Below are 17,280 nucleotides of genomic sequence, written 5' to 3' on the forward strand. Positions count from 1 at the left end.
GGTGCGGGACGCAGAGCCGGCGGCGGGGCCCTCCCGCTGGCTGCCCACGCACGTCCAGGTGACTGTGCTGCGGGCCCGCGGGCTGCGGGGCAAGAGCTCGGGCGCGGGCAGCACCAGCGACGCATACACGGTGATCCAGGTGGGCCGCGAGAAGTACAGCACGTCGGTGGTGGAGAAGACGCAGGGCTGCCCCGAGTGGCGCGAGGAGTGCTCCTTCGAGCTGCCGCCCGGCGCCCTGGACGGCCTGCTGCGGGCGCAGGAGGCCGACGCGGGCTCGGCGCCCTGGGCCGCGGGCAACGCTGCCGCCTGCGAGCTTGTGCTCACCACCATGCACCGCTCACTCATCGGCGTCGACAAGTTCCTGGGCCAGGCCAAGGTGGCGCTGGACGAGGTCTTCGGCGCAGGCCGCGCCCAGCACACGCAGTGAGTGGGGGGTGCGGGGCCTCAGAAACGGTTAGAAGGCCTTACCGAGCGGGGATGGCCGGGGAGAAGGACCCAGAACCTTGGCCGTGTCCGTGAGCCCCGTCCTCGCGCTCAGGGGCGTAAACCGAGAGACAAGTTGGCTATTAGCATTTCGGGGTCCCCTCCGGCCCCCCAGACGTGCTCTGTGCTGGGTTTGGCCGCTGGGGGGTCCCTGGAAGGTGTGGGTGGCGGCCATACATTAGGGGTAGATTGTCAAGTAAAGTTAGGAGTGGGATCCAGAGGCTTTGGGGCTTTGGAAACCTCAAGAAGGACAATCTTAGGGCCTCTGGGCCTGTCTCCCTTCCTCGAAGGGGAAAAGAACTGCGGGCTTCTGCCTCAGGCTTCTGCCTCAAGCTCGGCCCTCAGGGGAGTGGAGAGGCACAGCCTCTCCCTGTGGCAGAAGGAAGGTGAGGTGTTATCCTCCATGGCGAGATTGAACGGAGACGCTCCCACCAAACCTAGAGGCTGCGGAAGGCACCTGCCTCTTGCCTATTTCTCAGATGCCCTCTGCCATGGACACCCCTCTGTGTCCTGTGTCCCTGTGCTGATGGCATGTGGATCTCCTAACAAAAAGAAGGAAAGACTTGAGTCAGCCTTTAAGCGGCCTGCCCTGCCCTGTCCTGCTCTGCCTGCGGTGGAGGCAGTGGCATGGTTAATGCACAGTGGGAGATCATCTCCCAGTCACTTCCACCTAGAAGGGCCAGTGGGTTTTTTAAAATAATTTATTTTGGCAGCATTTAACCTTCCCTGTGTTAAGATCAAGGCTTCAGACTTGGACCCCATTTCCTGTTTTGGGCTTGGGCAGGATCTGGAAGCTAGTCCCCAGGGCTGACAGGCTGCTGTGGATCACTCAAGTGGTTAACTTGGGCGTGACTTGGGGGGGGGGCAGGTAATGGGATGGGGGCAGGGGTGTGCCCTAGGTGGGGAGAGGTGCTGGAAAGGTTTGCTTGAGTGGAATGGCATCCACTGAGTAAATCTAGAAGTCTTGCTGGAGGAGAGGGATGAGCGTTGAGCCTGGTGCAGACCCAAATGAAAGCAGAATTTGGGTAGAAAGGAATCTGACCTTGAATGTTTTTCAAAATGTGGGTAGGGAAGGGCCTTCCTGGCCTGCTGGCTGTGGCCTGGGGTGAAAGTGGGTTAGCGCAGGGCAGGTTCCAGGCAGGGCTGTGACCTGACTCCTTGTCCTCCCTCCCCTGGCCTTCTCCCCTCCTTCCCTCATGACTTGCTGTTTGGTCGCTGGGTGTGGAATCATGTGGTATAGCTTGGCCCTTGTTTTGTTTTTTTTCCTCCCCCTTTCTGTCCTCTCCCTCCTTCCTGACTCAGGGAGCCCAGGGGGTGGGATGTGGGGTGGAAAGTCCTCCCCTGGACCTTTTAGCCCTTTTTTTTTTTTTCAGAAGAGGTTCCTGTCTCCAAATCACTCCACCCTTTCCCCCAGTCCAGCTACTCTGACCAGATTGGTAGATGACATAGCTGGTGTGTAGGGGGAGGGGGCAGACAACTAAAGTCTCTATGTTTGCTACTCTGACCAGACTGGTAGATGACATAGCTGGTGTGTAGGGGGAGGGGGCAGACAACTAAAGTCTCTATGTTTGCAGGGAGGGGCTTCTTTGACTTTTCCCAGTTTGTGCTTTTCCCTTGCCTTTTCCTCTTGGCTTCTGGATTTTCCTTAACTGAGCTGGCTGAGCCTGTAGGTCCAGGTGGGCCTGTTTTCAGCCAAGAACAGTCTGTCTTGGAGAATTTGACTTGCTGTCCTTGATCTGAATGGGAGCCTTAATTTACTGTATAGAAGTCATCTTTTCCACCAGGATCTTTCTGCACCCACCTGACTGCGTTTCCTCTGATGCATTGACCTGGGTTATTTATAGAACCTGGAAGGGGCAGGAGCAGGGAGGGGGACTTATGTCTGAAACTGGCCTGATCCTCTGGTCCACTGTACCTAACAGCATGCCCACTGACAGAGGGTGAGGGCTGCCACTCCTGCTCCGGTCCCCTCCTCTGGCTCTAATGGCCACTCCTGGCGGCATTTCCTGGAGCGCCCTGGCATGGGCCACTGAGACAGTGAGTCTAAACATTGTCTGGTAGGGAAAGGGTAAGGGTGAAGAAGACCAGGGTGTACCCTTCTCAGCTTTGGATAATGGTAGAAAAGAACAGTTTCTACTCTTTAGCTCCAGGAGCCAGCTATGGTGGTCTCAGGGAGGGCAGATGTGAGATCCTGACTAGGGAAGGGAAGGCCTCATGGTTAAGAGGAGGGGTTAGGGAGATTCCGCTGAACAGGGAGATTCCGCTGAACAGGGAGATTCCGCTGAACAGATCCCAATCCCAAACCTGCCCCCTTGTGGCAAGTCACATAAACTCTTGGCACCTCAATTTTCTCATCTGTAAAATGGGGTAAGTTACACCTTCACAGGGCTGATGTGAGGGAGGAAATGAGAATGCAAGTAAAGCACCTAGTGTAGTTCTGGGCATGGTGGGTGGTCAGTGAACAGCAGTGATGGCCGAGGGAGGTTTTGGTAACAGTGTCTGGTAACCCTAGTCTGGAAGATGTCCCCCGCCCTGAAGAGCTTCTCATGTGTTGGGTGAGACTGTCTAGAACTCAGAGCCTGGGAAAGCCTCAGGACCATGGGTGGCAGGGTACACACAGGAATATGAGAGTTCCCAATGAAATGAGCTGACACTTTGCAGCCCTATGCCATTCACTTTGCTGCTAGAGGCTTGAGAACTACGGCTGGGCTTGAAGGCCTCTGCAGTCCTGAAGCAAGGCCCAGATCAGCCTGCAGCTCTGCAACTCTCCCACTGGCAGCCTTGCCTGGAGCTGCCTTTGTCCTGCTGGGAAGGCAGGACAGCCAGTGTTTAAAAACCTGAAGATGGGTTTCACTCCCGGCTCTATGAATTGTTTAAAAACCTGGAGACGGGTTTCACTCCCAGTTCTAACAGGTAGGTTACTTAACCTGTTTCCTCATTTCTTTTTTTTTTTTTTTAAAAGATGACTGGTAAGGGGATCTCAACCCTTGACTTGGTGTTGTCAGCACCACGCTCAGCCAGTGAGCGAACCGCCATCCCTATATAGGATCTGAACCCGGGGCCTTGGTGTTATCAGCACCGCACTCTCCCGAGTGAGCCACGGGCCGGCCCTGTTTCCTCATTTCTAAAAAGGTCATGATAACAATCTTAAAGTTGTACAGATTAAGTAAGACACCATCTGTAAAAGTCAGTATAGTGGATGCATAGAAGCTTTCAAAATATTAGTGTTGGGGTTATCTGGGGCCCTGCTCTGTGTGAGGGTGTTGGCTGGGGTTCTAGGTGCCTCAGCATCCTCCAAAGGTTCTTTCTCAGTGGGGTGCTCTTTGAGGTGAGGGATTTCACTAGAGGCTTCCAAATAATTGACGAGGAAATTCTCAAAACAAAATTTAATATAGCATGCAAGGAAAACTGATTATCATTGTCTCCCATCATTAAAACTGTACATGGATCATCATGGTTCCTGTGGGTCTGAAAATCCTAAGAAGATGGTGTCCACTATTTTCTTTCTAGTTTTTACCCCCAGCATCCTTCCCAGTACTCCCCAATAGGTGTTCCCTGGAAAATGTCCCTGAGCATATCAGAGGGGGAGGGAAGGAAGAAGCAGCAAAGGTTTTGTTGTGGGAAGAGATAGGGAATCTGCCATGAGGCCATTTTGGTTGAGGAGACCTGGTCTTTGCTTTGGGGAATGCTGGTCTGTGTGCATTTGGAGGAGGAGAGGGCACAACCCTGTTATGTAGATCCTCCGTCTACCTCTCTCTTGTCTTGGTATGGAGTAAAATGGAGCACAGACCATTGTCCTGGCCTATTGCACTGGTTAGAAGCTGGCCCCTTGGGAAAGCCAAGGCTGTGGATTTGATTTGGGCTGGAACCAGTTTGTCTTTTTTCATCACAAAGACTAAAACTGTTAACATAGACATTGCCAATCATGGCTCCTGAGAGGCCCTGTCAACCCCTGCTCAGACTGTGCCATTGGTTTTGGTGGGGGAGCTCAGAGAAGCCTGTGCTTTGGAGAACACAGGTCTGAGACTAGAGCCTTCTGCATGGCTGGTCATGGTGTTCTGAGACCTCCTTGTGCAGAGTGGGTTTTGGGGCTGTGGGAGGCACCTGGGGGTAAATGTAGCCTGTTGGCCTCAGGTTGGGGTGGTCTTCGAGGGATTCCATCCACCCTTAGCCTCCGGATGGCTTGCATGTAACTGTTGTGGGCAGGCGGTGTGTCACTCCACAGCCTTTTCTCGTGGTTTCCAGGTGTGACCCTGCTCTTCAGGAAGCAGCCAAAGTTATTCAGGTCCCTGGCTTTGGCTCCTGCTCCCACCCCAGATCTGGAGTCGGAGGCCTGTGGGACTGTTGGGGAAGGGTGTGGCTGCACTCAGAAGCTAATCATTAGGGCATGGAGGCTCCTTCTCCCCTAGTTATGGGCAGTTTTTATTTGGGGTTGCTCGAGTGTCTGGGGAGTGGGAAGGATAGGAAGTGTGACTCCTGTCAGGCTGGGCGGCTCCTCCTCTCCAGCACAGCAGCTTCACCCTCCCTCCACATCTGCCCCTGGTTCTGAGCCCTGGGCATACCCAGGGAGGTTAGCAGGGGCCTATGGTCAGCCCTGTCTCTGCCCTGTTCTCCCCTCCCGGTAGGGAGCCAGCAACAAGGCACAACTCAGCAGTACCTCCATCCTGGGTGACCTTGAGGGCTGTCTTTTTCCTCTGATAGGAGCTGCCGCCCCACTTGTTATTGCTGCCACCCTGGTGCTATGACGCTCTTGCTGCTGCTAAACCACTGGTCTAGCCTTGTCCAGATGTTTCCCCTGCCCTTCCTCTCCCCTCCCGGTAGGGAGCCAGCAACAAGGCACAACTCAGCATTACCTCCATCCTGGGTGACCTTGAGGGCTGTCTTTTTCCTCTGATAGGAGCTGCCGCCCCACTTGTTATTGCTGCCACCCTGGTGCTGTGACGCTCTTGCTGCTGCTAAACCACTGGTCTAGCCTTGTCCAGATGTTTCCCCTGCCCTTCCCTCCCTGTGCTGGGACAGATGATTAACATAATGACAGGAGCTATTCTTGCTCTATGGGAATCAGTCCTCTTTTTTTTTTTTTCCCCTCTGCAAAATTGTGTAGCTATGAAGCAGCTTTGCTTTTCTCTAAGGCCAGGTAATAAAAGTGAGTTCACAACATGGGGCCTCTGTGCACTTGGCAGTCCTGTCAGGGAGGAGTCTCATCACTTTGCTCTTACTGAGCTGGCCTTAGGTTATTTCTTCTCTCTAAAACGATGGTGGCCAGAGAGGAGAGTGGGCCTCTGTGTGGGGCTGGGTCCCAGGCCTCTCCTCGGTGAGGATGTGCTTCAGGGAAGCTGCACGGGGAGGAGCGGGGAGGGGAAGCATTACCCTTAGTCATGACATTCCAGCATGCGAGCTAGAAGAGAGCTTAGACATGTGGAAGCTGAGTCTCAGGGAGGGAGAGCGACATGCTCCCAGCTACTCAGCAGTTAGTGGAGGGTGTGGTCCTGTGTGGTTTATGTCAACCCCTGGTATCCCGCAGAGCCGGAGGATTTGGGGTAAGGAAGAGAGGGTATTTGGGACCCTGTGGGCAACCAAAGGTTTCTATGGACATGCCTGTGGGGTGTTAGTGAGATAGGGACATTGCTGCTAGAAAGGGGCGAGGACCTTGGGGCTTATCTGCAGACCTGGAAGGACAGTCTAATCCAAAGGCGTTTTTGGAGTAGTTGGGCAAAGCCAAGAGTGGGCCACTGGTGGGGGAGGGATTCCCAAGGAGAGGAGGACATGGACATCCCTCTACATTTGGAGGAAGCTCTATAGCCAAGTGCATAGTTTGGGGCCTAAGCAGGCAGAGCCACTGGGGTCAACTTTGGTCAAGGCAGGCCTCCTTAAGGAAGGGACATACATCAGAGAGCTGTTGGGCTGGCCATCAAGAGCCTGTCTGCCCCCCACCCCACTAGTCTTCTTTGAGTCCCTAAGCCTGGAGCATGCAGCACCCTGTTTTGGCAGATTATCGTTACTGTCTTGTTGGTCTAGTGTATCATTTATTAAGCCTTTCTAGGTTCTGGCATGGTCTTGAGTATTCAAATTCCATTTGCTCACAGCAAGCTCTTCAGGTGTGGACGCTGTTACTGTGTTAACAGCTGAGGAAACATTGGCACAGAGAGGTGAAGTGACTTTTCTAAAGGCACACAGTACATGGCAGAGTTAGGTTATGGACCCAGGCAGTCTGGCTTCAGAGTCTGCTCCTGACAACTACACCATACTATCCATCTCCATCTCTCCCCATGTCTCCTATGATTCTGCTCTGCACAGGGCCAGGTGCACAGTGACTGCCCTGCTGAGGCTTCCTCTTTCCTCCCCAATGCAGAGGTTAACCTCTAACTTCCCCCTTGGGGGTTAGGCTTGGGGCTCTGTAAGCACAGCCAGTTTCTCCTAGATGAGCCCTTGGTTTGTTGGGATAAGCTACATTTGGTCTGCGGCTCCGGCCTGGTTGTGTCTGCCCTAGGGGATAGGGGTGTTGCCTGGTACTTTGGGAAGGAGACCATCACTGCCACCAGGTGTCTCTCAGAAGTGGGGTGCAGCCTGGGAAGCTTGCCTCAGCCCTGGGTACTCCCCAGCCTGGGCAGATTTGCTTCCTTCAGGCTTGTGCAGTGGAGCAGGGCTTGGGAGCATCAGCACATACATGACTTCTTGACTTTTCCCAAAACATCATGTGCTAGTTTTACTGTGACAGAACACTGTGAGCCATCCAGTTCCTCTTTCTACAGTGATGTAGTCATTTGCTATTATTTTTTTTTTTCTTTTGTTCAACATCCAAGAAGCAATTACTGGGCAACTGCTGTAACCACTGTGCCTAGGTCAGTGCTGTGGAGGAAACAAGGGAAAGAAAAGGGATAGTGCTTTTGTTAGAAGGGTGAAAATATGTTTGAGACAAGACTTACCAGGAAGTATAATTACTCTACAAAGCAGCATATAAAAAGTTTGAGAGAAGGAGAGGGTCAGGAGAAGGGGGAGCTTACCAGGGTGGAGTGATCAGGGTGGGCTTCTTGGAGGAGGTGGGGCCTTGAGTGGCAGGTGAGGCCTGATGGGGGCAGGGGACTCCAGAAGGGAAGGTGACTGGTGGGGCTGGGCCGGTCCTCTCTCAGCAAAACAGCCTGGCTTTCTCTACTTATTTATTTTTGAGTAGTTCACCTGGTTCAAAATCCTAAATGTACAGAAGGGTACACAGTGAAAAAAATCTCCCTTGCCCCGACCTTGAGTCATCCAGCTCCTCTCTTCAGAGGCAACCAACGTTACCAGTTCTTGGGTAACCTTGCAGAGTTATTTCATGCATTTACAGACCAATGCTTCTCCTCCTCCTTTTTTGTTTGCCCAAATGCAGCATTCTCAGCACACAGTTCTGTACCTGTGATCAACCTGTCTTTCCCACACGGAGATATTTGTTGTTTGTCTCCACCTGTTGTGAGCTCTGAACTGAGGTCCTGGCAGAAGCGATGGTCACCACTTAGTTTTGTCCTTCAGGACCCCGGACTCCTGTTTGGGGTGAAAATAGGATTAGGAGCACACTGGGGAAGGGCAGGGGCCAAGTAACATTTCTTCATTATTCCCCATTTGCACAAGATCCTCTGGGAGAGGTTATCTTGCTGGTTCTCTCCTTCCTCCTGGGCCACTTCTTTCCCACAGGGCCGATGACAGTCTGTAAAAGGCCTTTGATAGACACCAAACCCAAATCTTTTATGTGTGGTTTGGCCTACTTTTCAGAGTGCTTTCTCAGCATCTCATTTTGTTCTTCCCTGAGGGCAAGCACGATGGCCCCCATTTTTGCAGATGTGGAGACTGGGGTCTCAGGAGGTGGAATGACCTGTCCAAGGTCACATGGCTTATTAGTGCTGGCCAGATTTCTGGCCTCTAAGCCCAGTGTTTTTTTCCCTACCTCGTGCTATGGGCACTATATACTTTCTGCTGTTATCTGTGGTGGTTAGACTTGTCTTCAGGCATTTTTATGGCTTTTCCCTGTGCTGTGCTGGGTGAGTGTGGGCCAGGCCACTTCTGAGGCAGGCTGACATTGACAGACCTTTGGAGCTTATAGCAGCAGCAGGATGAGGATTAGACAAAATGTTTATGCCTAGGAGGGAGGGAGGCAAGACCCAGCTGGGGTCTGAGGTGGGCTGAGTGAGCTGTGCCCTTGGAGGTTGGTAACTAACGAAGGACAATCTGGGCTCCCTCTGAGGGTTGTTGGGGCCAGAGGAGGTGATAAAAGTCATGTCTTCTGGCCTGATAAGAGGCCCTATCCTGTCCTGAAATTGCGTCTGGCTTGCAGTTTTACTGTAGATACCAAATCAAAGGGAGGTCAGGTGGTGGGTGTTGGGAGACAGAAGAGGTTGGCCCGAGGCCCACACAGCTCCTGTCTGCTAGTGTGGGAGACAAATTGCTTGGATGGGAGATTTGGAGAAGGCATCAGGATGGTGGAGACTCTGGGGAAAAGGGGTTTCCAGTTGTCTCCCCAAACTCTGAGCATAATACTTTTAGTTGGCACTTCTCCCTGTCTTTAACTGGCTTATTTTATTGCCCCCATTCTCTGGAAGTGAAGTGGATTGTTTAAAGCCACTTAGTAAGTCAAAGCCAGGACTAGAACCCAAGTCTCCTGTCTTCCAGTCTATTGGAGTTTTCTCACATGCTCTTAAAATAATTTTTTTTCAGCTTGTTTCTGAGACTAAAGCCGAGTCATGTAATTCCATCTCACTTATCCAGCAGGTATTAGAAGGTGTTCTATATCTTCGGCCCTGTCCCCAGGTTGTGAGGGATAAAAGGTGAATAACAGTAGTAGTGAGTCCAGGATGGAGTGGCTCTGCCACAGTGCTTCTGCAGGGGATGGGAGAGGGGCACACCGAGGGAGCCCGCCTGGCCTCCTGCCTTCCCCATTGCTCCTGTCCCAGTTTAGGCATTTTTTTTTTTTAACATCTGCTCTGGAGCATGACCTTAGTTGCTGCTGCCTTTTTATAAGCCAGACTGCCAGTTTATTAATCTTTGATGAGAAGTAACTGCTAAGGCATAAGGAGTAGCTCGGGTCAGCCTGGCCAGGGACCTGCCCAGGTCATGCTGGTTTCGTGCTGGTCTCCCCTGTGTCGCCACTCTGCTGTGCCCTCTCCTGCCATCCCCCACTTTTCCTACAGCCTCGCTCCTCCCTCCCTCTCCAGATTGTCTTAGCGTCCCCCTTCACCCTTCCTGTGCACTTCATTTGTGTGTTCGTGTGGTGTTGGTCACCCGCTTCCTTTATTTATGTGGCTGTCTTATTTCCCCACCAAGATGTGAGTACTTCGGGGACACCCCCATTCTTGTTCCTGGCAAATGCTTGGGGAATGTTTGAGCGGAGGCCTGGCTGAGGCCTCCTGGTTGGGTGGGATTCCGCTGGGAGGGATGGCCCTGGTGTCATGGGTGTCGGGATGGCGCTGGTGTCATGGGTGTCAGGCCAGTGGGCAGCCCTGTGCTGGTGAGGAGTGGGTGGGGCTGACAGCTCACAGGCGAGCACAGGCTCAGGGGCTAAGGAATGTGGTGAGGAGCAGGGCTCAGTCACAAGTCGGGAAGAAAAGCCTGTGTCCTGGCCTCTGCAGGGGTCCAGTGTTACCTCACCCTTAGTCCCAGGACTAGGAGGAGAGTATTTGTGAGTCCGGGCACCCTAAATGCTTCAGTGTGACTCTCCAGCCATCTCCAACAGATTCAGCGCTTTTTAAGGAATGTAACCACAGTGCCATTATCACACAGAATCGACAACTCCTTAATAATCACCCAATATCCAGTCCATATTCAGATTTCCCTGATATAAAAAATATCTCTTCATAGGTGGTTTGTTGGGTCAGGATCCAAATCGGTATGAAGTTGTTATGTCTCCTCATGACGTGTCTCTCTGGTATAGCAGTTTTTTTGTATCGTACCATTACCTGGTGGAGGAACTGGGCCATTTGTCCTCAAGAATGTCGCACACTGTGGCCCAGGCCGGTTGGTGCCTCATGATACCCTTCATCCTAGTTCTTTACCTGCTGGACACTAGATCTCCTGGTAAGAGTCCTCCCAGGAGGGCTGGCTGACTCCCTGAGTCACCTCAGGAGGCCACTCTGGCTGTGGCTCACCCTCAGCGAGGTGCAGGGTAAGTAGTGGGTTCTGAGCCGTTGGCCCAACCCAGCACCGAGAAGTTCCCCATCCACCTTTCTCCCATGGCTCTAGTATCCATTGGTGATTGTCACCTGGATCTCCAAGTCTGTCTTGTCTTCTGTATCTATCATCAGGAATCCCAGCATAAGGAAGAGCGTTCCCTCTCAACTCTGTGGTTGCTGTACAGTAGGAATGGCAGCAATGGTGATTCTTTGTCATTTTTCAATTTGGAGATGACTTTCAAGTGAAAAATCCACCCCTGCCCCATGACACTATCTGTGACACCAGTCACTGAAGAATATAGGCCTTTAGAGGGCAAATTATTTCATCTGTACAATGTCGCTTAGAACGGCTGGCCCCCTGGAGTGGAACTCTGGGGCAGGCGATGTGATGGGCAGGTGTCTTGATGTCTTCCCTTCATCTACTTTTTGAGTCACAGGTGTTGGCCACTCTAGAACCTTGCAGGCTCTTGTTTATGCTAACTCTCTAGGGAAGATAAGTGAGTAAAATGAGGCCAGGAAAGAACTGGCTCCGTATTTCTTCCTCTCATTTCATGTTAGCACCTTACTTTCCCTTCTAGAAGATTCTCCCAGCCAGTACATTGGGGCAGCACAGTTGTCTTTACTAAGGGCATCTTGACTTCATTTGCCTCAAGGGATGAGGCTTGATTCCTACCACTGTCCACTTTGTAGGCCCCTTGTCCCCAACATAGTGGTAGCTGCTCACTAGCTGAGTTAAGGCCTGTGTTGAGGAGGTTGGGGCAGCAGCTGCAGCTAGAAGAAGGAAGCTGCAGACCTGGTGGATTTCAGCCATAGCAGGTGAGGACCAACAGGGGGGAGCTAGAGATTGTGGTGTTGGGGGCATGATGGGAAGAAGCTCCAGGAGCAGCCTGCTCCCCAGCTCCCAGGTATACTTGACTGTTTTTGTTTCTGTGGAGTCACCTTCATGGGCATGCAGGGATTTGAGGATCAGCCAGAGCACTGTGGCATGACACTGGGGAGTCACAGAGCCTTCGGGTGGCTTCTGGTCCTTCACCAGGCCCTCCACGCCCCTGGGTAGGAAATGGGAACAGTGCCCATCCTCTGCTTTAATCTCAGCCTGGGTGCATGCAGTGGGCAGGGAGGGGAGGACCCGGCCTCGCACTGAGCTTGCTCCCTCCCCACTCTATAGCAGGTGTTTTCGGCTCTTTGTTGCCGTGGACCCCTTCTATAAATAAGGTCTTTAAATATACAGGATTAAAAAATACATCAGTGATATATTTTTATCAATATATTTGAAGTACATTTATCAATGTATTAAAACATTTGTTAGAGCAACACATGTGTTTATTACTATATTAAATAATGTGATCTAGTGGTGTTCTGACAACTTTAAAGTTCAATGTACTGATGAGTTTAAATATTTTGCAGCATCTGCAACAGCTGTAATGCAGTATGAAAATATCTACTTTCTTTTGGTGACAAACTTATAGGTACTGCTACTATACTACTTCTGTTGCAAAAATTCATAATTAGAAAACATGCTAAATTTCTGATAGAGATTAGAGGAAATAAAGATGTAATTTTTCTCCCATATAACATGTACCCTCTGCTCTAGAGAAATAAGGAGTGACTGGATTTCTCAGTTGGACAGAGACACGGGTTTCTGGGCCTGGAGGTGAGTGTGTGCTGTGTTTGCAGAGGGAGGCAGTGTAGTGCAGTGATTAAGGTCAGGGCTCTGGAGGCAGGCAGCCTGAGTTCAAGTGCTCGCTCTTCTACTTACTGAATAAGTATGTGACTTAACCCCATAAACTTCTCTGTGCATCAGTGTCCACATCTGCACTTGTGTGGCATTTCCCGTGTACCAGGCCCTATTCTGTGTGCATCGCACATAATCCATCAAATCCTCATAGTGGTCTTGTGAGAAGAGGGGGCATCTGTTACTCCCAATCAGTGTCCACATCTGCACTTGTGTGGCATTTCCCGTGTACCAGGCCCTATTCTGTGTGCATAGCACATAATCCATCAAATCCTCATAGTGGTCTTGTGAGAAGAGGGGGCATCTGTTACTCCCATTTTACAGACAGGTGAGGAAACTGAGGCATAGAGAGTTTAGATAATCTGCCCAAGCTCACACCACACAGTATGTGGCGGGTCTGGGTCTTAAACCTAGGCAGCCTGGCTCCAAATTCAGTGCTTTTATCCTCTTTCAGGTTCTGCCTCCCTACTGATCTCACAGGATTAAAAGGATTAAGTAAGATATAATTTAGTATGTTAAGTGCTTAGTATAGTGCCCAGCACACAATAAGTGCTAACTGCTAAATGAGTGGTTGTAGTTGGTAAAGATCAGTGGCCTTTGAGAGCCAAGTGATGGGCTGGGATGGGGTCAACACCCGACCCCCTCCATTCACAAGGCTGGGCATTTCCCAGATCTGGTTGGGCATCTTCTGTCTCAGGGAAGTTAATGAGATTCTTAGCTCAGAGGTGGGGACTGAGGAGGAGTCTCACAGGTAGAGAAGGTCCCACTTTGGAACTTCCCCCTTTAAGCCAGGTACCTGTGGCTCCTGCCCTCAGGAGGCTCCTGTTTGGGGGGATAGTGTTCTTAGGGAGCTCCGGCTTTCATGGGTAAGACCCTGGGTTTGTAATGATAGAAACAACCATAGAGCAGTTGTGAACAGGGACAGACAAGTTCCTAAGTTAAATTCATAGATTAATTTGTTGGTTCATTGAACAAATAGTTCAGTGTCTACTGTTATGTGCTGGGGATGCAGAGATGAGCTCTTGCCTGTAGAGCAGGGGAAGACAGATGCTAAACAAGCCATGTAGACATAACGTCATTTTACATTGTGGGATGTATATATACAAACACAAATGTGCACATACACATTGTCAAGTTTGGTAAGTATATGAAGAAATAAAGTGGGGTGAAGGGCAGTTGCACTTGGGGTACTCAGGCAAGACTGAGGATGTTCTGCTGAAAGAGACCTGACTAGAGTGAGTTAGTGAACCATGGCTGGAAGTTCTGGACCTGTGTCTCAGGCAGAGGGAACAGTGTGTATGGTATCCTTGATGGTCTTGGGGAAACCAGGAAGGCCAGTGATGCAGAGATTTGTAGGAGCCAAGACTCAAAAGATGCTGAGGGGAGTGCAATGTGATGTACTCCGATTTCATGTATTTGCTGGGCGGAACCTGAACGGCAGGGAGGCAAGTAAGCAGGGAATTCTAATGTCCAGCAGGGAGGTGGTGGTGGACTGGACTACAGGTGGTGGACTGGACTGACAGTGGTGAGAGGACTTGAATTCTGGAAATAATCTGCAGGTAGATATAGCAGAGTTCAAAGTTTAGATGTGGGGGTGTGAAGGGGAAAAAAGAGAAAGCTAGTTCCTGGGTTTGGGGGCTTACAAAAGGGCACAGTTATTTGGGTCTGAATTTGGGACCAATAAAAATTGAGGATAAGTTTGGTGTGTCTGGACCCCTGCTGCCCCAGTTCCTGAGAGGAATAACCTGGCACCTGTATGGGTGTGTGACAGCTGCCCAAGCTGGTGCTCCCCCGAGTGCTGGGTGTCCCCAGTTGTGCTGCGTGGCATCTGTGAGCTTGGCTGTGTTTTCTGAGAATTGGGTGGAGGGCTAGGTGTGACGGTCTGGGAACCACACGCCCACACTAGAAGGAGTGAATAACTAGGCCATAATAATCTTGGTAACATGAGCACCCTTGTTACCCTGCCATCCCTTCCGTCCCACTTCTCTCTTCTGCTCCTGGGTAGGTGGGGAGGAGTCTGAGGGCCAGGTCCCTCAGCACACTGGGCCTGCTGAGCTTTGTCAGGCAGATGGAGCTTGGGGGAGGAGGTGTTCCAGAGGAACAGAGTTTTCCCATGGTCCCGCCCTCCCAGAAAGTTTGGACCCTGGTGGACATTGCGGGATTTGGGCTGCTCTTGGACAAGGTTTTGAGGGGCTGGGGACAGGACAAAACCCCAGGGCTCCCTCAGTGATCTGTCAGGGCTCTGTGCTTCTAGGATTATGCCAGTCTTTCAAAGGGGGCTCTGGTCTTCACACCTCATCTCCGTGCCTCCTCAGGGGTCTGTAATGTGTATCCAGGCCTTATCCAGCCATTGTGCTCTCAGGGCCCAGAGGCAGGAGTATTACATACAGTCTTCTGAGAGTGCCAAAGCTTAAAAGTTAAGGGCATGGGCTTGGAGTCAGGCATCTTCATGTCCAAGTTCTGACTCTACTTATTAGATGTGTGACCCTGGGCTAGTTACAAACCCTCTCCATAACTTAGTTTTGCCATCTGTAAAATGGGAATAATGGATCCCGTCTTCTGGACTATGTGGATAATAGAAGAGGTCCACAGCTGGACATATAGTGAGCATGCAGTAAGGTTAGCTCATGGCCCATCAGCAGCATGGGCATTCCTGGGAGCTGGTAGAAGGGAGCCTCCTAGGCCCATCTACACTTAGGGCATCAAAATCTGCTTGAGTGTCCTTGAGAAGGAGCCCAGGAGCAGGGAATGTTGGTCTCTGACCCAGCAAGTCATCCCCTGGTATGGGCAGGGACCACGCCATTGTGGTCCCCATATGGAGTCTAGGTGAATTCAGTCACTTGAGGAGGGTTCCCCCTATTCCCCCCATCCCCCGCTTTAAAATATAGATTCCCAGTCCTGGACCTTCTAGTTGAGTAAGTTTTGGGTGGTGTCTTGATATCAGGATATATATACACACACACACACACAAACATATATATACATATATATGTGTGAATCCGGCACTGATACTTGGCAGGTTTGGGTGCAATATCGAAGCTCTGGAGATGAGCACTCTCTTGCTTTTGTTTTTTTATTGAAACATAATTGATTATTTATATTTGTGGGGTATAGAGTTGAATATCAATACCTGTGTACAGTATGTGGTGATCAAATTAGGATAATTAGTGTTTTCATCATTATAAACTGTAATCATTCTTTGTGACCCTGTACCAATTTCTTGATAGCCCGCCTACCCCCCCACCCCAATCTCTGGTAACCTCAGTTCTGTTCTGTCCTTTTGAAAGTTCAGTGTATTATTGTGATTGCTCTATCTATCTAATCTTTCTTTTTTATTTCTTTTTTAGTTCCCCCTCGTGAATGAGGACATGCGGTATTTCTCTTTCTGTGCCTGGCTTACTAACATAATTTTCTCCAAGGTCACCTGTGTTGCTGCAAATGGCAGGATTTTATTCTTTTCAATGGCTGAGTAATATTCCATTATGTATATATACCACATTTTCTTTATCTTGTCGCCTCTTGGACATTTAGGTTGGTTCCAACTCTTGAGTGTTGTAAATAGAACTGTGATCAACATGGGAGTGCAGGTATCCCTTTGACATGATGATTTCCATTCCTTTGGGTGTGTACCCAGCAGTGGGATCGATGGAACTTATGGCAGTTCTATCTGAATTGTTTGAGGAACCTCCATACTGTTCTCCATAATGGCTGTACCAATTTACAGTCCCACCAACAGAGTAGGAGGGTTCCCCTTTCTCCTCATCCTCATAAGCATTTGTTATTGTCAGTCTTTTTGATATTAGCCAGTCTAACTGGAGTTAGAGCGCTCTGTTTTGTGAGCCATCATCTAGACACATGTCAGGGCCTTCGTCAGATCCTGACTGGTTTTGGCTGGGTCTCAGCCCTGGATGGGAGTGACAGGTTGGGCCTCAGTTGGGGCCTCAGAGTTCCTAGGCTGCCAGGGCCCAGCCAGGCAAGCAGGGTGCAGGGCAGTGAGAGGGAGAGAGGACCTGGGTGGCCAGAATAAGGAGCAGAAACTCCAAAATTAGAGGCCAAGGCAGGAGGCTGCTGCTGCTCCCACAGGACCTGTCATCCCTGTGTCCAGTCCTGGGGAATTGAGGGTGGATGTCTGTTAAAGGAGCTGGCACGGTGCTCAGAGTTAGGGACCAGGAACAAGACAGCGCTCACGGTCGCAAGAGAGAGTGATGGGGCTAAATGGGAAGTGATGGCTGCTGGGGAGAGCGACTGAGGAGGGAACTGCTGTGGGGTTGTGGCATCGCAAGCCTTCATGTCAGGTGTTACTTCTTTACTTGGGTGCTGTGTGCCCCATGCGATACTCAGTAAATGTCTGCAGGGAACACAGCCTGACTGGGGGACCCTGGGCACCTAGGAAATGGTGGCCACAGAGCAGAGCATGGCCAGATCTGGTTGTAGGGCGAGGCGGCTCACAGTATGTGCCTGGTGGGAAAGAGGAGATCGGACCAGGCCAGGTTGGAGGCTGAGAGAGCTTCCTAAATGAGGCGGACGTGAGCCACGTGAGCCTGCTGCCTCATTCCCTGCAGAGACCCCAGTCTGTAGGGATGAGGTGCTCAGAGCCCACTTGCTCTTGGTCTGCTGCACGTGGGGCTCTGTGAAGAGAAAGTCTCTGTCGGCTTCACTGGGGTCATGTCAGCCCTTGGCAGCAGTGTTTGTGGCTACTTAGCCACAAACTGGAGAGTGGCGCATGTGCCGCAGTGCCTGGCAGGACTGGGGGGGCTATCTGGTCCGCACAGGAGGCAGCAGGAACTTGGAGAGAGAAAGGGATGCGGCCTTTGTCCCAGAACTGTTGGTTGTGTGGCCTTGCCATCTCAGCCTGCGTAGGCCCCACTTTTGGGAGAAGGCCTGCTCTGGTTGAGTCCTCGGGTGCCGAGGTGCCTGGCAGGGTCC

At 51.2% G+C, this 17,280-nt stretch overlaps 1 protein-coding gene across 1 annotated transcript in view; it reads left to right on the forward strand.

Moving 5' to 3' along the window:
- Position 1: 1 nt before the first annotated feature.
- Positions 2 to 17,280, forward strand: part of RAB11FIP5 (RAB11 family interacting protein 5 (class I)) — a gene marked incomplete at its 5' end in the record, with an annotated part of 34,678 nt that continues 17,399 nt past the window's right edge. The window contains one exon of the mRNA XM_008583258.1: positions 2 to 423. Coding sequence (XP_008581480.1) covers positions 2 to 423 — 422 coding nt within the window. The remainder of the gene's footprint in view (positions 424 to 17,280) is intronic.

Source organism: Galeopterus variegatus, unplaced genomic scaffold (genome assembly GCF_000696425.1).
Source record: "Galeopterus variegatus unplaced genomic scaffold, G_variegatus-3.0.2 Scaffold2875, whole genome shotgun sequence".
NCBI lineage: Eukaryota > Metazoa > Chordata > Mammalia > Dermoptera > Cynocephalidae > Galeopterus > Galeopterus variegatus.